Source organism: Blastomyces gilchristii, assembly GCF_000003855.2.
Source record: "Blastomyces gilchristii SLH14081 genomic scaffold supercont1.3, whole genome shotgun sequence".
Lineage (NCBI taxonomy): Eukaryota > Fungi > Ascomycota > Eurotiomycetes > Onygenales > Ajellomycetaceae > Blastomyces > Blastomyces gilchristii.
The window spans coordinates 1,314,846-1,335,389 of NW_003101680.1; the positions used below are offsets into that span (position 1 = coordinate 1,314,846).

Consider the following 20,544-nt stretch of genomic DNA (forward strand, 5'->3'; position numbering starts at 1 on the left):
ACTAGTTAAGTTACGTTACGCAGTAACTAATTGCAACCTCAGTTAACGTAGTTAAATGTATACGGAGCCATAGACACCCCCCTCCCCCCAGCATTTCAGTATTATAACCTCATCTTTATTCCATTTGTCTCCTCCTTATTATCTTCCTACAGGGAGTCCGCCCCGGGAGAAGGTATCGCCCAAACGAACAGAAACATCCTCCCCTATGCCACATTCTGAAATACCAGCCCCAAGCTCTTGGAAGAGCCATTTCCCGAACGGGGATTTATGGGTTTTCGGCTATGGGTTTGTAAAGATTTTTTTCTTTTGTATATATGCCGTCGGACTATTATACCTAGATTGTGGTTTTATTTTATTTTATTTTTATTTTTTTTATTACTCCCTTTCGGCTACCTTTCGTCCAACCGCAGATTTTTTTGACCGCTATCTTTTAGGAGTCTAATCTGGAAGCCACCGCCACATTATGGTATGTTAAATATTCTTTTTATATACCGTGAAGATTCACAGAGGGATCTACACCACCGTTGGGGACAAGAGTCTCTTTTTTTACAAAGCCTCATCTCATGGGTTATCAGATCCTTGATACCGATACTTCGACTGCGGGGAACATCCTCACCGTACACCGTACACCCTAAACTATAAAAAATTGTATCTAGTAAAGCCTCTACTAACCGTTTACGTAGATCAAAGATTGCTCGGATACATAGAAGGCTATGTTCGACGGTTCTGGCAGGTATGTCTTTCGATTTATTTAGAAAATGGATGATCTACCTACGACGTGGTGTTATTTGAACTCTTCATGAGGTATATGTAGACGAGAGACGGGAAGCTGATATTCCTCTTTGGTGTTCTTTTTTTTACTATTTGAAGGCGAGGTATGGCTACATATTCACTTTTGTTTAACGGACCTGATGAGAAAGGCCTTCATACCTGATACCCGGGGCTTTTTGCTCCTTTATATGACGCACTCGTGCCAAAGCTAGGGTGCCAATATCACTAACTTTCATATTTTTCATGAAAACAAACAGCGGAGACCACAGAGGAACCCCTGAATCACCCGGGCGGGTTGTCACTGTAATCGAACAATCATTCTGGGAAACACTATCAGACCCGGTTAGCACTTCTAAAGAACGACCCATCATCCCCCTAACAAGCAAACCCCCACCATATATGACCGAACCCCCCTTTTTCTAACAATCAACAACAGCAACGTGATGTCCAATCAAACAACTCCAAACCCTCTACCGTCTGGGGCGCAGCCTATCACATCCCGGCCTCCCACGCAGAGGAAGTCCACGCCTACCTAGACGATAGGGAAATAGACGGCTACACCGTCCACTTCACCCCTTTCCACCCAGCACCATCATCCACCACCACCACCACCACCACTAACAACAATAACACCACCATCACTTCACCAACCTCCCCCATAACATGCATGGTCTACATCGGCCTGCCCACAAATGCCCAATTCCTCCGCAACCCCACAGACCGCGACCCGGCCAACGTCGCGCGTGTCATCAGCCAGAGCTGCGGGCAGAGCGGGGAGAATCGTGAGTATTTGTACCTGTTGGAGAAAGCGTTGGAAGGGCCTGAGTTTGCTGGCGGGCTGGACGGGAATGGGGATGGGGACGGGGTTGGAAGGGTTGTAGATAGCCATATTGCCGATTTGGCAAGGAGGGTGAGGGCTATTGAGGGGAGGGAGATTAGTGAGGCGGATCGGAGGAAGAGTGAGATTGTGCTGGAACATTTGCCGGGGCCGGAGATGCGGGAGGGAGAGAAGGTGGAGCGGATGGAGGAGTTTGAGGGTGGGGATGTGGGGGCGGAATAGGGAGGAAATGGGTCGGGGTTTTGAGAGTTGTGGCCCATGTTTTATGGGGATAGAACTGAGTGCGGGTTTGGTTATAGAATTAGAGCTTCTAGATGTTCCGGAATTTTTTGTGTCGTGCGGTTCGCTGCGGTATGGTATGGTGAGGTGAAGTACTATAAGCAGTGGCAATGGGCGAATAGACCATGGCGCGAACAAACCTCTTGACCTTTCCCGTCCGCCCAATTTACCCGTGATCGTCTGAACATTTCTGTCATCTGCTCTGTCAAATCCCAAGTGGTGTATCGCTGGGAAGAGCTTCCCATACACCAATCTCTCATACGTTCCACTACATTATACTCACATCCATGAATATCGGTGGCCTGTGATACCATACCTGTAAACCTTATGCGCACAGTAGGATGGGCATGGAAATATGTAAGCTTGAAAGGAAAGCGTGAAAAGGAAAAGAAAGGCAAGAGTAGTAAATGGACAAAGGAAAGGAGGTAGGAGGGAGCTTTTGCCAGTCCGTCGGTCCGCGAAGAAAAACATCATAGCTTTGCATAACTAGCATTTAAAAGGAAAAGGAGGAGGCTAGCTAGGATCCAATAGAGGACAAAATAGAACAGGGAAAGAAACAGGACCGGAAACAGGATAAAGTGTAGACACATCTCATTCCTTCGCTATTCAATTTTTCTTTTTTCTCCAGTTGATCAAATTTCGTCACTTTCGATTTCAGTTCCGTCTCTTAGACAAAAAAGGCAGGGGAGAAATTACGCAATAAACAAGGACAAAACGATACAAATTTAGCAACGTGGATGAAGCAGCAAGGAATTCATGCGTGTTCAGGGGTAGAATCAGTCAAGCAGGGATCAGAGTTAAACCGTAGAACGCGTTAGGTTGTGGTTAAGGTCAGAAATAGAGGAAACAGTGCTCTTAGAGACGGTTGGGCTAGAAAAAGAAAATAATAAGGGCAAGGGATTAGCTAGCTAGTCGTTGAGGAGCGGAGATAGTAGTAGAGTAGGGGATGAAACCTGATAAAACGCACGAGACAGCAATAGCGATACGGACAAAAGCAAAAAATGAATCAATTAAACCCTCAAAAATATGAAGTCCACCGCCAGGGACTGATAGTTGGCATTATGGTTCAGAAATATAACAAACCAGGAGCTGCAAAATGAGTCTGGAGGCTTTTTTTTTTAGATAGAAACTACAGCACAAGTGGGAATCGTTGGGATGCAATGTGGAAGGTCGAAGTCGTGTATCGCCGCGTAAAGGGTACAAGAAAATGGAAGGGGAAAAAAATCATTTCGATGCCAATTACATGGTATAGAGCGGGATGAAAGAGCCTGAAGATATAATTAAAATAGATGAATAATGAATCGAGGGGTACATGTTCCATAATATCCCGATTTTCTTTTAATCGTTCTGATCGTGGCTCGTTGATTGCTGTCTCATGTTCTCATAGTTCTTTGTATCGTCGACACCTTGGTGAAACTGATGTGCAGAGATCGGGGCTTCGTGAGAGGTACTTCGGGGTATAAAAGGGGTTTGACGTTAGCTTGGGAAAAATTGCTGTCTCCGACCGTGTGCGCTTAATCGTAATTATCTAGGCCCAAGCACTTCACTGGCCCTGGCCGCCGCCATACGTATGTTGCTGGTGATTATCCCAACCTGTAGGGAGGCAAGTCAGTCAAGTGGATTGGGTCAGAAGGACCATGTAAACAGGAGTAATTTGTGAACTGATTCTAATCTAGGTGCTTAGCTTACCGCCTCCGCCAGCTTGGCGATCACCATATCCTCCACCTCCGCCTATATTGATTCGTGTTAGATATTTATCAAAAATATTGTACAAACCGCAGGCGAAAGGAGAGAACTATTTACCATAGCCGCTACCGCCGCGGTAGCCGCCTCCACCACCGCCGCCATCGAAGCGGTTGTACTGGCCACGCCCATGGAAGCCGTCATTGCGCTGGGTAGAACGGTCAGAGGCTTTGTCGACTCGGATGACACGGCCATCGAACCTGGTCGGGTCAATCTCAACGATGTTCACCGGTAACGAATAAATTAAAACGCCGGGACTATATCCCCGACGTTTCCAGAATGGCTCCAACGTACTCCTGGTTGTTCATTGCGTTCATCGCGGTGTCCGCCTCAGTGTCACTAGCGAAGCGGACGAAACCGAATCCACGACTGCGGTTTGTGTCGCGGTCCTTGACAACAGTCTACAGCGAGTAATCAAAAATTAATGAGCGACTTGGACGACATTAATTACGCAAAGAAAGTAGGAAGAGAGATCTTGTCTCTTTAGGAATAAACTAACCGCTTCCTCAATAGTACCATACTTCTCAAACCCTACGCGCAAGGTCTCGTCGGTTGTATGCCATGCAAGGCCACTGCATTGCCAGATGCTGTGTTAGTTACATCTTCGCTAGTTTAACGAGAGCGAGAAAATATATATATATATATTAACGGACCCAACAAAAAGCTTCGACATTCTGGCGTTTTAAAGCAAAAGCTAAAGCTGTGCTCGTGAAGAACCGAGTTTTCTGGGGTTATGGGGCTCTAAAGGGCGGCACAAAATGGTCAAGGTCAGCCAGTCGGTCTAATTCAAGACAAATAGAACAAAGGCGTCCAAAGTGACAATTTTAAGCGATGGTGGGAAAAAAAAAAAAAAAAAAAAAAAAAAAAAAAAAAAAATCAAAAATCAAAAAGGAAAAGGAAAAGGAAAAGAAAAAGAAAAAGAAAAAGAAAAAGAAAAAGGAAAAGGAAAAGGAAAAGGAAAAAAAAGAGCAGGGATGAATAGCGCCCCCCGATGTCTTCGTTATTGGTAGGTAGGGTTACAGACGGGATTCATGGGTGAGGAGCTCACAACAGCAGAGGATAATGAAAATTACTTAAGTCAACGACTGCGGAGATTGAAGGAAATCAGACAACACAGTATAGCTATACGAAGAGTAGCGGCAAGAGCATGGTTGGTAGAGTAGAAGAGTAGACACACATTAAACAAGGACGATAGCAGGATGGGCTACTCTACTACATTGGAGAAGAACGACAAAACGAAAAAGCAAAGAAAGATAGAGAGTTAAAGGAAATAGAGAATTCCAACGTTTTGGCTTGGACTAAGAAGTCGATCAGATCACGACGGAGAGTCGAGACCGCGGTAGGAGGGAGATAGGATGGATGGGGGTGGTGGGGGACTGAGTGTGAAATAGAACGAGATAAACGAGACAAGAAGGGTCTGCGAACTTCAGGGCTTGCTGCGAAGGCCCAAGGGGGGAAGAGATGAAGTGAAAGGACGACGGGAGGGAGGGGGAGGGTTTGATGAGGATGGAGGATGGAGGATGGAGGATGGAGGATGAAAAGAAGAAGAAGAAGAAGAAGAAGAGAAAGGATGGAGGGAGGGAGGAAGGAAGGGGAAGGAGGCTCAACCCGTCAAGTCAGCAACGAGGGAATGGAGGGAATGGAGGGGAAGGGAAGGGAAGTAAGTGGTGATGACACTGATGAGTCCAACAACAACTTCAACACTTCCAACTCACCCAAACCCGCTTCTGGCCACTTTCTCCCTGACGTACGTATTCGCATTATTATGAGAGATTATTATTATTATTATTATTATTGTGCCATTATGGTTAGTTATTATTCCTCCAGCCGCTAGTTGTCTGTGCGATGCGCACCAACACAAGCGAAAATCCAGTCTGAGCTCTCCTTAAACGTTCTTCCTTTCTCCGAGAGAACACGAGCAAAATCAATAATACACGCCCAGCAGCAGAGGAAGCACCGACTGTCCGTGCCATTCCAGAATTAAAAGACTCGCTGAGATGCAGACCCATTATTATCTATCTGACCATCCAAGAGGGAGGCCAAAGCGAGTCAGCAGTTGGTGTCTCGAGCAGTATCTCGCCTCAGCTTTCTCTCCGGCAGCATAAGGCCAACCCCTGGAGGTTTGTACAGTACGTACTGTAGTTACTCCGTACATAGCTTGGACAGTCGAGGTTATAAAGGTGTCCATTCGCAGCACTGGCCACTACCAAGGCACTAAAATGGGGCTGCCTATGCATATTGTTGGGCCGGGCTTTCTGGTTCCCGTCGTTTCATCAGAAGCTGCATCATGTATTCAAGAGAAGCCTAGAAGCGGGGAGTTCAAAAAAAGTTAGCGTGATGCAAGACCAATTCCATCTATGGTCGAAGGCGTGCTCGCAACCAAGCAAGCTCGCGGAAACCTCGAATTCTTGGACTCTGGTAGTACAAAGACCCCCGTTTGGCCAGGGACAGGGTCTGCAAGAAGAGGGGCAGCGTCGCCGTGTGGCCCCTCTTGATGGGTCAGAGAGGACAGCCAGACCCATGGGTTGGACACTTGCCGGCTCCACGGATTGACTGGACTGAGTTTACACAGTAACTAGTAGTTACTCCCCAAGAACCCGGTCACAAACTTGCCAGCTCCAACCAGTCATCGGCTACGCAGCGAAATAGGTCTAGGCGCGTGATTTCGCTGCAGGTTGCAGTTAGGCCTCAGCCATGCCACGCCCCTCCTGTTGTCGTTTCAAGCAAATCGCCATTTTTCTCGCCCCTCCTCCTTGGAAGCAGAGACATCGACCATCATCATCATCGATAGAACCATAGCTTTTGTTCTAAAGGTCGAAGTTTTAGTTTTATTAATAATCGTCGGAACACACCTAAACGCACGCCGACTACTTTCTCCAAGAACAGGCAGGCTCCGATGGAAGGGGATCCGCCCACTTCACTACGTCCATTGATTTAAGAATTTTGCGCTGATTCGGGTGGTCTCAGTCACAAAAGCATTGGCTGCAGTTCCTCGCTTCCTTCAAGTCTGTTATTCGTCGTAGAATTTTCCTCTTGGGATGCTCCTTCGCACATGCAGCATGTAGTACATACATGTACCATTTCTTATTTGAGCCTAGGGTCTTGTCCTTATTCACCCGCAAGGTTGCGTTTTCACCCAATCCCAAAGCCGATTCCGGGCTCGTTCGTTTCGCATATCGGAGATGCAGCTTTTGAGCAGCTCAACTTTTCCTCCAAAGGGACTAGATCCCGGGACACTTTCAGCGCAGTTCCCACCCGAAAAAGCTCGAGAAACATAGTTGGTGGCGGTTAAGAATACCCGAAACCAGGATATCTGGATCTGAGCTGCACGATGATCTGGCCAATGGATGGAGTAAGGGATTTTAAAATATGCATGGGAGATTAACTTTTATCATCCATATGGACTGCGTCCCAATCTTCGCTTCGGTTTCCTAGGGGAAGAACGAAAAAATATTGTATCAGTACATGCAATATATACCTCGATATTGTCGCCGTTTCAACAATGGCAACATTCCTTTTGATAGACTTGACCAACTTCCTCTCTTGGAAACCCACTTTGCAATGCCTGTGACGCTTGATAGGGGGTTTGGAGATACAATTACCGCAGAGTGTCCTATGTTGACGTCGACCCTTCAGCTCCCCAGTTGCAATGAGATGGGTTATTTGTTGTTGGAGCGTCTATCTCTTCCACCTTTTAAGCTATGGGGGTTTCTCGAGACACCCCCAGTTTTGTTTGCTACCCGTTTGGTTGACTCTTGGTGAAACTAAGGACGAGAAAATAACCCAGAATGTCGTCCAGATGAAAGGAAACAGAGGGTGAAGATGGTGCCTTCCATCTCACTGGCGTCTGGCAGGCTCGTAGGCATATTGCACCATGGCACTTACGACGGAGGGGCGCACTTGCCATCTTACGACTTGAGGAAGGTGCGGTTGGACTACGCAAAACATGCTCTTGGTGTCCAGACAAATAAGAAGAACTATTCTATTTACCTCTACGAAGCATCTTCTCTTCTACCTTTCTTTTTGTGACGCTGCTCTCCTCTTCGTCTCAGACCCGAGCCAGCCCTATTCCGGTCTATTCCATGCGCCCATTTGTGGGAAGATGGATGTTACTTCGAAGATGGATGACGTAATTTACCACTGGCTTTCAAAGGTTGACTCGAGACACGGTTCCCCCGGTCGTCCAAAGTCTTCTTTCACGCGACGGATGGACCCTTTAGACACGAATCGAATCGACGAGCTATGCGAGACGCGCAGCAAGGGAAATGAACGAGGTCATGGTACAGAACCCATAGTCAAAATTAGCCACGCTCCTCAGATAGACCATAACGGGTCTTTGCCCCTTTCAGGCGACCGACATCTCATAGCGACAATGAACGATAACAGAGAAGTCTCAGATTCTATTCCAGGAATGCAAACCTGGAATGGCACCATGTCCGATGCACACGCAAGAGTTCATGACGATGGCAAACCTCGTACAGGTGCCACAGAAAAAAAGGCCGGTCTACAGGGCAATACTTCACAGACTCACGTTACTCCTAACCATGATTTGAAAAATTCTAATCCGCTGCTGTCAAATGTCATATCCAGAGGTTCCTATGACCGTCGCCCGAGATACAAAACTCGACCGGATCGGTATGTACTCAAGGATACACACCCCTCGGCAACACCCTCAGGCTCTGGGACTAAAGCCCGGAAGTCATCACAAATTGATAATGTCGTTGAGAATTTATCCAAGAGTACAAGATATCCTTCTTTCCTACCGACTTCTACTGGGGCTAGCCAACCCCCTGGAACGTCCACTGCTGGCAAAGCAGCATCCGTGACTGCTGTAACCCATAGACCCTCTGTATCTTTGGGTAGTTCTGCAGATAATGAAAAGGAAAAAGTTCATAAAGTGAGGAAGCGGAGGAAGGAAAATAGGCTCGAACATAAGTTTAGAGCACCAAACATTACTCAAGACCGCCTCAGCGTGAGTAGTCCTATCTCTTGACATGTGTACTTTCTTCCTTTCTCTGTTCATTTAATCTATTTTCATTTCATTTCATTTTCATTTTCTCATTTTTTCAATTTTTTCTTGCTAATATTCAGCTCTTAGTTACCAGTGAATCATGGAGTGGGATTTCTTAGTAGAGCGCGAGGAGGCCATAGAGGAAGTACGGGTATCTCTTGTAACTAACCCATCCTATGCTAACCATAACAAAATCTAGTACCTGACCTCAGCTTTTCAGAGATGGGATTCCTTACCAATGTTGGTAAGCGTCCAAGTGAAAAGGACCCAACCAGACCCAACTGTGCGAAGCGGGTAAAGAAAGACGAGGACCAAGGGCGAATATCTCGATATTTTTCAAAACAAACAGCAGAACCCTTAATCCAGGAATGCTATTCGACTGAGCGAAGCGCTCCCCAGGCTTTGACACGTCAACATAATTCTCTCCCATTACATCCAGAGGTTGTTGCGAACGGCTCAGCCGGCACTGAACCCCCAGCCCCATTCGTCGCAGGTTCCGTCCTGCCAAAAGCAGGTGCAAGGCTTCTTAGTGAGGCCAGTCTGAACCCCTCTAGACCTACCTCTAACCCTCTCCTAAGGCAAGCCAACCCGCCGAGACATTGGCTGCCTCAAGATGTATCTCGAATGCTTGATAGCAGACGTGCGATGTTGGTGGCGACGAAAACCGCGCGCAATATTGCCATGCTTGACCAATGTAGAAAGGCAGTGCAACATGCAGCCCAGATGGTGAGCCATGAAGACAGGGTTCGAATCGACGCAGAAGTCAAAAAAGACTACCCGATTGCCAAGCTGGTGTCAGGGTTTTCGCTCCAGCAGACGAAGCGAGCGATAGAAAAAGTGATAAGAGGTGAAAATCAGGTCTTAGCTGAAATCTGCACTCTGTTTGACTCTGATTCGGAAAACACGGATTTCAATGATGCATTCGAAGAAGCGCAAGGTGCTGGCTCTGCCAACGGACCAGCAAGTTCAGCTCCAGGTCTTCATCCCAGTGGGTCTTTAGCCACCCATCCCACATCTAATACTTTCCAAAGGCGACCCTCTTCTCCTGGGATAAAGGGTTCTCCGAAAGCCCATCGAAATACAGCTTCAAGCTCTGACCTCAGCCAATACCAGCCGAGTGCTAATGAATGCAATCCCACTTTTCCGGCTTCACACATATTAACTTCAGACGCTATCACCATTAGCCAACCTCATGTTCAAGCCCTGCCAGGAGACAATGAGCGCGTGTCTCAGCAAGAGGGAACTTTTGGATCCGTCCAATTGTCAGTACCGGTTCTCGATTCAACTCACGAGCTAACGGCAAAAAGTATGGCGAATCCTTCCCAATGTCAATTTGGCCAAAATATGAACGACGACATTTCTGTAATGGGCCCTTCCGTCAGCATTGGCCTCAGTAATATCCACCCATCCAATAACTATGGTTCTGAGAGCAATCAGGCGTGGCACTTAGAAGTCAATACAGGAAAACCACAGCCCGTATGTCTACAGAATGCAACAAAACCGGGCCAACCATACAAACCAGAAATTGAACCATCTACAAACGATAGTCTCCACGGTTTAGTAGACGCGGCAGGTTCCATGGTCAGCAGTGCTCAGTGTCCCAGCCCCATGCGAGCTGAAAGCATCCGAAACCGCCTTGTCTCACAAGGACCATATGCAACTCGGCCACTCTGCTATATTGGGCCAATGGTTTCAGCAAATCCATTGACAGTAAATGCAGAAGGACCTTCTTACAGTGTGACCCGGTATACCGAACAAGCTAATAGCCAACACTTGTCTACTAACCATTCGCCCTGCGTTAATCGCGGTGATCGACCTACAACACCGGCATTAAGTCTACGAAGCGGGCTCTCTAATATCCAAAGCTGCGATACCGGCTGGGTATCCGAAAGTCACCCAGCAAAACTTATTGAACATTATCTTCGGTTTGACCCGATTAATATTCAACACCGTCATCGGGAGCCCGACTTGCTCCATGCTACAGCCGGTTCTCCGACTGTAGGACGTACATCAACTGCGTCCAGATCTAGCAGGACCGTTCCTTCAACCACGTCTTGGTACAATAAGCAAACCATGCCTTGGACTGCATCAAGCGCAGCCCAAAATACACAACCAATTTTGAATTTGCACCCGGATTTTGTTCATCGGGATTTATTTCCTAAATCATCTGAATTTTGCTCAGCCCCTCTCCCACCGAGTTCTCTCCCCTTTTCATATCCCAATAAGCTTCATTGAATACTTCTTGATCTTTCTCGCCTCTTGGGCTACCTTCAGAGGTGCCTTGGGGACGTAAATCATTGTGTTCTATTGTATGACGAGCTTGGTTCCTTCTTTACTCCAGGTTGTTTCTACCCTTATTCAATTATCCGAAGTATCACTTTTACAACTCCTCTCCTCTTTTTCTAAAACTTCATAAAGGGAGATGTCTGCCCGCCCCGAACATACCCATGAGTCTAGAGGTATTCTGCTAGCACAGTCGTCGCTTGTTGCTCCAGTGGATATTATATCGATGGTAATTAGCAAATTCCATTTAGTATACACGAATAAACTTTGCAAACGCTGCTCTTGTAATTTTGTGAATCTTTGCTGCTGGGAAGATTCGTCTCCAGTATCTCTAGGCTCCTAGGAAATTCAGTCATTTGGCGACATTAGCCACCGAGTGCCTCAATCTAAATGGGAAGTTTACGGCGAAGGTAGACAGATCCTTTGCAACGCACGTCAGCAGTTTATTGTTCCTCGCTTCATTTAGCAGAGTAGGTTGCATCTATCACGTCAAGCCTGAGTAAGAGATCCGGCCCAATATGTCTTCATTCTTCATTGGACGATAGTGGGTTGGAGGGGGGGGGGAATCCGTAGCACTAGTTTTCAATGAGACGCACGCACTATATTGATTGCCCTATATTACTGCAGTGGGGCATTGATAGTCAGCGGTTTGCGGAAACTGGAGAGCAAATCAATCTCGTCAAGAAGACAGATGGGAGAGAACCAACGGCAAGAATTTGGCATCCAAATTAATCTGCATAGTTATATGTGTGGGAAGTGGCCGGAGTGGTTAGCCGGAATGGGCAATTAAACGAATGGGTTTCGTATTCTCTCTCTCAACTTCCCGCTTTTCCGTGGCTTGTGTTTTGTTTTAATTTATTTGTATTTGTGTTTTTATGTTGTTGGCTGTTGAGGAAAGGAAGCTCTTGAAACAACGCAATGCTGCAAAGACGCAGATAGGAACAGGTTGATGCGCGACGGGTGGGGGAGGAGCAGGCGTTAATCGAAGTTTTGTCTTAAGGGGGGGTGAGGCAGCATGCTGTTGTTGTACAGAACATATACGATGATTCTTGAGTGCAGATTGAATTATCTAGTGCGCAGCGACCGTATGTATACGTAGGATGGAAATTTATATGCTAAACCACCCATGGATTCTTCTTGTTTCCCCCTTTTTGAGATCCATGGATGGGTCCCGAGATCTGCTTGTTCAGTTTTGGAGGTTATCTCAGCAAGCTCAGACGCTTCTCCAGATATCCATTGCTGTTTTAACACTGGATTGATGATTATGTCATGAGCTAATCTCAAATAAGCAATAAGCTAACCCAAATAGTAAAATCAGATCATGTGAGTGATGATATCTTGCAAAGTGTCTGAGAAGAAACAGTTCCTGATTGTTAGTAACACAGAAAGGATTTGCTCAGTACCCTGAGTATGAAAGAGAATTCCAACTCAACTTCATAGATTCATCATTTCTGTATCATCTTGGAATCTTAGAATAACAATGTTCTCACGATGTATCTGATTTTTATATTCATATCTCAAGTTCTTAGGATAGAAGTATCACCTCAAAGTTGACTAGTGTGTTTTTGAACACAGGAATTTTGATTCAATTCCTCATACAAAAAAAAGCTCTTAGAAATTCTGAGATCAAAAAATATGATCATTTTCAAGAGTATACATCTATCTTAAATATAGATTTTTTTGAAATATTAAAGAAATATTTCTATTCTTCTTCTCTTTAGCTATAAGCTAAGGTGATTTTCAAATCTCAAAGATATGTGGATATATAGTAATAGAAAGTCAAAGTTAAAGAATCTGAAAAATCCTTGTAAATCTCAGGAATCTCCATTGAAGATGGAACCATTTCTTCTCAGACCCTCTGGCGAGGATTGCTCTGAGCACATGACTTGTATCAAAAGTAGGTTAGTGTCATGCCGGATTAGTTAATAATAATGCTGCAACCCATTCAAACCGAGCCAGAGGTCTGAGCCCGCTGAGATAATTTGGAGGGAGTAACTAAAGTTATGTCACGTGCCGTCCCCATGTGGATCCGAGCAACGGACAGACCCACAACGCGAGCAACCTTAAAGCTAATCTTGAATCAACAATACGGAGTATATATACCAAAAAATATGCCTGGATATTTGCAGTATGATATGACTGGGAATCACACTGACACCGCATGCCCTCTTTTCACAGGTGAGGCTGCTCGACATAGGAACCATGGATCATTTGAAGGCTTAGCACTGGCCGCTTCGCTTCTTGATATCTTCTGGGTATACCGAGCATGTTTGGGCTAGCTGTATAACCAGGTTACCCTAGCACTATCTGGGCTCACAAATGAACACTTAATGTCTAAAGTATAATACCTATCGAAAAATCTACGGATAACGACCTTGAAGTCAAGTCTAGTGAATAAAGAGACATGGCGGGGAATTACACCGAGAACGGTGAGCTCCAGAGGCGTTTAAATGTACACGGGCGGCCAGCCCATCATCTCATAGATCAAAAGCGCGCAAGCTAATGGCATCTTGTCTCCCAGGAGGATACAGGTAACAACGGCCAATTTGGTCCATCAAAATCTAGTCCAGTTATACTTTACCTATTGATGGGGTGGTTAGATCCTCTCTCGAGAGCATTGCTCTACCTACTCAATACATGCTTACAACTCGAATGTTCGAAGGTGGGCTGGACCCCTTCAGCTCGATAAGGGAAAGCTAGGGAAACATCTAAACATCAGTCAATGGCCCAACGAGCCCTCTTGCAGCAGAGCTGAACCCAAGAGATCACGCCGCAAGGAACCATGGGTGGTCCAGTCCGATAGATTCCCCTTGAAGCATGCACTAAGCGTTGTTATGCAAGTCTTAGATGGACCAGGCAACAAAAACAAAATAATAATATCCTCGGTGGTATTTGCTGGAAAAGCCGCGATGAGCGATTTATATGGAATTATGAAATACTTTTAAGAGAGCTCTCTGTTGATTTTTCGCGAGCATAGATCGTGGCCAGAACAATCGAATTGCTTCACAGGGCGGGTTTGTTTTAGGCCACATCGTGGCCATGCAGGCAGCCAAGTCGTATCACTTGCATCACTTGCAAAACACAAAAGTGCGCCTGTCTTGGCGTAATATGGACAGAGCGGGATGAGGAGTCGAGCGATGTCTCCATGTTCTAGAGCAGGAATTTGCTGGTCGCAACTGCTCTCTAAGTGTTGATGATGTTCCGGTGCTAGATAATTTAGGTTAGGTGAGGACGCAGCAATTTAGAAGCTGACAAGTCGATCGCAATGTTGCACAAAGAGCCCTGATTTGTTTTGATCAACGGATCTGGAAGCGGGAGCGCGTTGCCTTTAGCTTCACCTCTCATATTTGACGTGCCGAGCCGGTGTCAACCAAGGGCTTTGATCTCCGTTTTATGTTAAACTGTGGTCTAGAACATGGCTGTCATCGAATCCCGTTATTCTCACCATTTATTTGTCCCCCAAAGAGATTGATTATTCCCTCGGAGACACATTACCTATTATTCTCGAAATGTGGAAAACCAAATTCCCTCTAACTTAAGAATTGGCTTCAAGCATAGAGAGTATTTTGTATGGAATAATAATAGGGAAACAAAGGTTAAACTGGCTCGCAAGGCAACCTGGGAAGAAACGTTTAGCGAGCTTCAATACATAACTAGTTACCACACAAAGAACATTATGAAAGAACTAGCAGGAAGAACTCAAACAACCAAGAGTACCGACTAAAAACTGATCAAGTAGCAAGGACATAACAAGCTACCATCAGTAAAGCCTTTGAGCAAAAGCAGTAGTCAATTGTTTTCATGCTAGGCTTAAAGGAGTTTTGACGAATGACAGACGGACAAGTTCCAGACCGACCACAGAAGAAAGGTTGAGGCTTTGCGTTGGCGGTCCACGGTTGATCACGAAGACTTTCAGCTGTAAGAATTTGGGTGCCTCTCATAGTGATGAACATTCTCTGGTGCGGGGTCCAACTACCTTACCTTTTTGGCTTCAAACGAGTCATCAAAGCGGCGCAGACGGTAAAGGAAATGACCGACTATGGGTGACAAGATAATCACTTGCATGATGAGTTAACCTTATCAAGCGCAGAGCAAAAGAAATCAAAATCCCGGGTTTGCCGACCTGTATGGAACGCCCATCAGCAGGAACGGGCTGGGTGCCGTGGCTGTCAGCGAATAGAAATCACAACGGCGACCAAAGGCTTGAGATCTGGCTGTTTCTCCACCTCGATGACCCCCTTTCTTGCGGTCAACCTGAAAATCATCATCCCTGGCCTGTTGAGGGCCCAGATTCGAGAACTGGTGGAAATGAGGACACGATGAAGAACCATGCAGGCGGCGGCACCCTGAAAAAGGCGTTGCTCCACCCACCCCCTTCCCCCCTTGCGCTTGACATCCTGACTGGGCGCAGCCTTCATTCGCCAAACATTAGCTCCTGAAAAGCCAGCGTGGCGAGCGTTTTCCATGACTCCATAACCAGAGCCATCCCATTATCGAACGATATCAAACGAGCACAATCAATTCTGAAGCCGTCCCCGCCGGTCAAAAGACAAGAGCCCAGGTATATGTACTCGTACGCCTGGCTACCTTTAATATACTGTTCATACAAGTACAGTACATATAAAATTGTTCGCGGGTAGATCTGCGGCCCGTGGATGCACAGTTTTAGGCCCTCTCTTGGCTCCAGGTCTCGCCCAAGACCCTGCTCGTTGCCAAATGGAAAATAACAGAGCAAGCGTGATAGACGATGGTAATAATGAAAGGACTACCTCTCCAGCGTCTAAATACCAATTGACCCGATCTAGAACATCAGGTCGTTGTCTGAGCAGGAATGGCGCGGCGAAGTCGCTTCACCTTCGCCCTGCTGCTGCTCATTTGTGAGAAGTGAACGGTAAGTGAAAATCAAGTGAAAATATCCAAAACACCCGCAGCATTACCAGAAGTAGCCGGGTATGTTTGTTACACCATGTTGTGGCCATGTTGTGGCCGTTTAAAATGGCTCGGTTCGCAGGGCTAACATGGGTTCGATGCAGTCTAACGCAAGTACATCACAACGCTCCCGATAATTTGGTAGCCATCACGGTATCCTGAGGGAAACAGAGCCAAATGACTGGCAGGGTCCAAGAGAAAATGCCGCTCTTACCTCGCTGTTGGGGTCCACAAAGTTGGGAGACACTTTCAATTCTACAGTGATATGAGGCCTCGAGGTTGGACGGTTGCAATCCCCAGTGCCCTGGCTTCACTATCGTCTTAGCTCTCCTACTCCAAATGTTTGCCAACGTGGGTAGCAGGATGATATTGTGGAATTCGGTGTATGGGCTCCATGTCTTCAATGCCCGGATGCCTTAGGGACTACTCCGTACAATCTGTGGGCTTCTGACGCCTGCATTATTTTCACCCCTTCATATATCTAAAACCGGAGCCAACCTGTCTACTCGTAAGAAACACAACCGGACAATTAAGTTCGGAAAACAGTTTACAACAGCAATTTTTGCCATACCTACGTCGCTATCTGGAGGGAAGCCTATCAATCACCAAAGAGACAATTTGGGGTGGACCAACCACCATAGAATGGCTATCCGATAATCAAGTTTCGCAGGAGGCGCCACGGGCTTACATTTCTTAAACAACTAGTGTCCTGTTATATCCTTCAAAAGCCTGCATCGGCGATGGTTATTTCATGACTGGGGTCTAGCTTTGTGATCGAATTTCACCAAGCTCTCCCGTCCCGAATCTCCACTGACAAACTGCAGCAGATGCATGCAAGCCCGACTACGAAAATCGTCGATAAACTAAGTGACAATCATAACTCCTCGAGGCAACGGATTATCTCCAAGTCTAGTAGTGAATTTGTTTACCTAGTCACGATAATCCATGCATTACATGACTGAACGAAGCTGATTTGCATCTATTGTTTAGGATCTGTGGACCTAGCTACATGGACAACGTAGTAGCGATACTGTACCAGATGTACATGTACATGTACAATGTACAGTACGTTTTGAGCCACGGAATCTAGGCCTTAGTCTACTAGCTTCTAGATTGCGAGATTCACCCGATCACTTGGTCCGTTTCTCCAGAGCATGAGTATGTGGACTTGCCTTTGCGATCGTTTCATATTTCCCAATTTGCCGTCCCGATATCGACCTGACATGGAGCCTTGATCCAACCGATCTCCCTCAGAATCGTTGAACATACGAGGCCCCAAAAGCAATAGTGCTTGACAGATTGTACTTGAAAATACGCCCTTCATATCCGCTAACCTATGGCCCGCGTCCTCGGTCACTTCTTTTTTGTTCTGGTCAGACATAGTTGTGAAAACTTTCACAGGCTTGCTTGTACCTTAAGCAGAGTCTTCAAAGAATCCGTGACTTATTTCAAACCCACCTATCATGGTAGAAGCTTTACCCTTCAATCACGGAGGAACTCTCGAAAGGTTCAGCGTGCATAAAAACAACCCCGTCTTCCAATGAAGACTTTTCAAAAAAAGGCTGGATCCTCGTAAGGTCCTTTACATGATAAATGGGTCAGTATGGCTGGCAGCTAGACATCCCGCACATGGGGAATTGAGGGCTGCCTCGTCGAACGAGCCAGTTAACTAGAGGGTGACTACCTCCCCGAGCTACAGATCATCAGTTTGCCCCATTCTACTTCCGTTGTACATGTACATACTTTTCAAAACTCCTTATTCAACGACCCCGTAACGGATTACGCTGATATATCGAATCCTGCCATCATCATTTGCATGTTCTTCCAGCTACACTCAGACCTCAGCCACTAACTATCCTTTGCCTAGTTATCCTAACGGTATCATTTCAAATTCCATTCTAGATCGGAGCAGGGAGTGGTTTTAAAGCCTGACATCAACCCGCCCCGTTATTAAATATTCACTCCTAAATTTGTTTCGTCTTTGGCTTCCTTCCAATTTCATTGCTTCAACTTTTTGATTCCTTGATCCGCATCTCCTTGAGGTTTTGCCATATCCATATAGCTCCAAATCCCACATCGCCAAGTTTGACATCAGTTCCCCTACCAAGATGAGCGAACCTGAGCCACTCAAATTGACGGAGGAGAGGTTGGCGATGCATAACAAGCTATATAAACCGGTATGATTCTATTGAGACACACTTCATATCAAGGCTACTTCCCAACTTTTTCTCAAGAGTCTAGAAACCCACTGTAGGCATGCGAGTCAGCTAGTGGAAATGGAAAGAATGAGCATGGGCTTGCTACCCCTGGACACCGATTCCCTCAACAAAGAGCACTGCTCTACATCATCTCTACCAACTGAGCTGCCATTTTCTCAAACATCGGGCCTTTTCACGGGTTCTTTTGGCTCAACGAACGGGCCACTCAAAAAATCCCCTCTCGAGCATCCGTTAGAACGGCTTTTGACACCTGGTGATCTCAGTGAACCGATCTACTTTGCGAGGCAAGCATTAAAGCAGTACGGATTTGAATATGGGTCACGGGCCTCGGTCGATGCCAGAAAGAAGCTGGGACGTCTCAACTATGAGTCGACAAAGTCGACCGCCAAAGCCGCAGTGACGGATAAGAATGATCGCAGTAATCGGAAAAGTTAAATCTCATGGTTCTCTCTCCCGTTTTAGCACCAGTTTTCAGACGAATCGCACGCTGTAACAGCAAGGTCAGGAAGACCACGCCAAAAAAACAACGATTGTCCCAAAGCACTCGATTTATACAAAATAGAACCTGCCGGAGGACCATACTGTTAAAGGCTTTTTTCGGAATTTTTATCATGCCTTATTCCCCCTTTCCTTCGTTTGCTCTTCTGCCCTCGTTTACTGCGCCTCCCTACCTTGGGAGCCTGTTGGGAGCCGCTCAAGGCAACGCACCACTTTCTAAGCCCAGTTAAGAAAAGAAAAAAAAAAATCACTATTTCCTTCTCTCAGCTTCGCTCAGCCCTTGCACTGCGCCACTTAGTTAATACCTTGACTACGCCACATATGGATCTTACTACCATCCCAAATACCCTTTGCCCCACCTTGTATTCTCTCCCAATTGCATTCTTTCCCTTCTGGCTTCTCCAAGTTACAAATGGCTTATACTCCGTACTTCGGTGCTCTCCACCCTTCAATTGTGCCATCCCTATCGTTATTATTTCCTAGAATTTTTGATGAAAAGCACAGCACAGCTCTGCTCTTGAACTCGTACCATCGCTTTCAAAAATTGGCAATTGAAAATGCTTTGACATTCCCTTTCTTTTTACGATTATAGAATTGAATGGCAAGCCTGAGTAAAATCATTATTCTCGCGCGAAGATAGAAGAGTAAGAAAATGGTAAATGTACCTCTACCAGATGAGAATATAATCCGGCCGGGTACTTTACGTCCGCTTTGTCACGATCTATTTAGCTCTCCCGAATGAATCTCAACAAGATATCACAAAAAAGGCCCACAAGAGCAAAATCCTATGCTAGCGTAGCCACTAGTCTATCGAATGCACAATAGAAGCACTTGGTAGTGCCGAGCATTTCCCAAGAAGAAGAAGAAGAAGAAGAAGAAGAAGAAAAAGAAAAAAGAAAAACAACAAACTTTACCTAGGCAGTGGGTCAACTTTGGAAATTACCTACAGACAGCAGCATTCGCCTGTTGTGGTACAGGCAACCCCGGGTTATTGTGCATAGATATGAAGAGTCGTTCACAAAACCACCCTGAGAACTTTCAACGCACGAATAATTGCATTCTCCCAGGTTGCTGCAGGTGGGTGTCCTTTAATCTCTATTGTCATCCGTAATCAGAGATTCTGTGGGTATGTGTTACGATGCCCGAAAATGGGACTGTTCACAAATCATCAGTTTTACTCAGTTCCTCGAGCCATGCTTCAGGGTGATACAGCACTGAGGGCAGGACGACGTACTTCTTAGTCGATAATTTAAAATGGATCTCTCTCCATTGATCTTTCGATCACCATTATACTCCGCTCTGCTGTCTAAAAACCTTAACTCACCGCCGACAATCCATATAGACAAGGCATTTTGTGTATCAGCCCAGCCAAACCACGGTGGCAAAAGGAACACACCAGCCAGCTCTCTGGGGGAAAAGAGAATGACATTTTGGACGTATCATTGGTAACTCTCGTGGGAAACGGCCCGCGATTGCACTTTTCTCGGCTTCATCGTTTTGCTGCGACTTTTTTTTCTTTAATTACGTTGGTTGCCGGGGAAAAAAAGGATGATGTATTTCCTCTTCCCAAGTGAGCTTTCATCTTTCCTTTCGATCATCATAGCTCCTTACTTTTGTTTATTATTGTTTTATTATTGTTTTATCCCTCTTGGTGTCGCTTGCCTTTGTCAACTCCCCAGTGTATTTAAACCGCTTTTGAGTTCATGGGCTGTGCATAAATTTGATTGAAAGGCGGCCAGAAAATCATGAGACTGGCATATCCTGAAAGTAAGAACGGACTCAACTTTTTGATGCGGGGGGGTCAGCCTATCCCGATCGGCCATACGCAGCGCGAGTAAGGGGCCTTTATGAACAGGGATAGCTATAACAATAGGAGCTGCATTCTTCTGTGTAACCCGCCAGACCAAGGGAATGTCTGGGGTTAATTCTGCACCGACTTGAACCCATTGTGTGGTAAATGATACACTCTATTC

General features: G+C 46.0%; 5 protein-coding genes across 6 annotated transcripts; 3 read left to right on the forward strand and 2 right to left on the reverse strand.

The window, feature by feature from the left end:
• Positions 1–30: 30 nt before the first annotated feature.
• On the forward strand, positions 31–2,487 carry BDBG_01953 (cation transporter ChaC). The gene is made up of 6 exons (XM_002627236.2): positions 31–285; positions 435–466; positions 684–733; positions 871–875; positions 1,029–1,113; positions 1,208–2,487. Exons 1-6 carry the CDS (start codon positions 206–208, stop codon positions 1,829–1,831), a joined length of 876 nt encoding a protein of 291 aa, XP_002627282.2. The 5' UTR covers positions 31–205; the 3' UTR covers positions 1,832–2,487.
• Positions 630–5,170, reverse strand: BDBG_01954 (glycine-rich RNA-binding protein). Its single transcript, XM_002627237.2, has 7 exons — positions 4,917–5,170; positions 4,285–4,372; positions 4,131–4,203; positions 3,926–4,032; positions 3,692–3,831; positions 3,578–3,619; positions 630–3,481 (listed from the first exon to the last, which is right to left on the reverse strand). Exons 2-7 carry the CDS (start codon positions 4,302–4,304, stop codon positions 3,432–3,434), a joined length of 432 nt encoding a protein of 143 aa, XP_002627283.1. The 5' UTR covers positions 4,305–4,372; positions 4,917–5,170; the 3' UTR covers positions 630–3,431.
• A 632-nt stretch (positions 5,171–5,802) lies between these two features.
• BDBG_01956 (uncharacterized protein) lies at positions 5,803–11,486 on the forward strand. The gene is made up of 3 exons (XM_002627239.2): positions 5,803–8,603; positions 8,730–8,787; positions 8,842–11,486. The coding sequence occupies exons 1-3, from the start codon at positions 7,578–7,580 to the stop codon at positions 10,875–10,877; spliced, it is 3,120 nt and encodes a 1,039-aa protein (XP_002627285.2). The 5' UTR covers positions 5,803–7,577; the 3' UTR covers positions 10,878–11,486.
• A 3,347-nt stretch (positions 11,487–14,833) lies between these two features.
• On the forward strand, positions 14,834–20,322 carry BDBG_01958. 2 transcript variants are annotated; one of them, XM_031720567.1, is made up of 3 exons: positions 14,834–15,816; positions 15,959–18,031; positions 18,089–20,322. In XM_031720567.1, the coding sequence occupies exons 2-3, from the start codon at positions 17,963–17,965 to the stop codon at positions 18,506–18,508; spliced, it is 489 nt and encodes a 162-aa protein (XP_031576790.1). In that variant the 5' UTR covers positions 14,834–15,816; positions 15,959–17,962; the 3' UTR covers positions 18,509–20,322. The 2 variants fall into 2 exon arrangements, with proteins under 2 accessions (XP_031576790.1, XP_031576791.1); XM_031720568.1 differs by lacking the exon at positions 14,834–15,816 and having other exon boundaries at positions 17,014–17,451; positions 17,722–18,031.
• Positions 14,941–15,391, reverse strand: BDBG_01957 (uncharacterized protein; the record flags this gene model as incomplete). The annotated part of the gene is made up of 2 exons (XM_031720566.1): positions 14,941–14,962; positions 15,049–15,391. The coding sequence occupies one exon, from the start codon at positions 15,389–15,391 to the stop codon at positions 15,095–15,097; it is 297 nt and encodes a 98-aa protein (XP_031576789.1). The 3' UTR covers positions 14,941–14,962; positions 15,049–15,094.
• Positions 20,323–20,544: the final 222 nt, after the last annotated feature.

Excerpts from the sequence above, each read along its gene's own strand:
- BDBG_01956 (XM_002627239.2), top strand. The coding sequence starts at position 7,578 with ATGCTCTTGGTGTCCAGACAAATAAGAAGAACTATTCTATTTACCTCT. Across the intron at positions 8,604-8,729 it reads TTACTCAAGACCGCCTCAGC|TTACCAGTGAATCATGGAGT; the intron begins GTGAGTAGTCCT and ends TTCAGCTCTTAG. Across the intron at positions 8,788-8,841 it reads GCGAGGAGGCCATAGAGGAA|TACCTGACCTCAGCTTTTCA; the intron begins GTACGGGTATCT and ends AACAAAATCTAG.
- BDBG_01954 (XM_002627237.2), bottom strand. The coding sequence starts at position 4,304 with ATGTCGAAGCTTTTTGTTGG. Across the intron at positions 4,204-4,284 it reads ATGTCGAAGCTTTTTGTTGG|TGGCCTTGCATGGCATACAA; the intron begins GTCCGTTAATAT and ends CTGGCAATGCAG. Across the intron at positions 3,832-3,925 it reads AACGCAATGAACAACCAGGA|GTTCGATGGCCGTGTCATCC; the intron begins GTACGTTGGAGC and ends TGACCCGACCAG.
- BDBG_01953 (XM_002627236.2), top strand. The coding sequence starts at position 206 with ATGCCACATTCTGAAATACCAGCCCCAAGCTCTTGGAAGAGCCATTTC. Across the intron at positions 286-434 it reads TTATGGGTTTTCGGCTATGG|GAGTCTAATCTGGAAGCCAC; the intron begins GTTTGTAAAGAT and ends GCTATCTTTTAG. Across the intron at positions 1,114-1,207 it reads GGGAAACACTATCAGACCCG|CAACGTGATGTCCAATCAAA; the intron begins GTTAGCACTTCT and ends AATCAACAACAG.
- BDBG_01958 (XM_031720567.1), top strand. The coding sequence starts at position 17,963 with ATGAGCGAACCTGAGCCACTCAAATTGACGGAGGAGAGGTTGGCGATG. Across the intron at positions 18,032-18,088 it reads ATAACAAGCTATATAAACCG|AGTCTAGAAACCCACTGTAG; the intron begins GTATGATTCTAT and ends CTTTTTCTCAAG.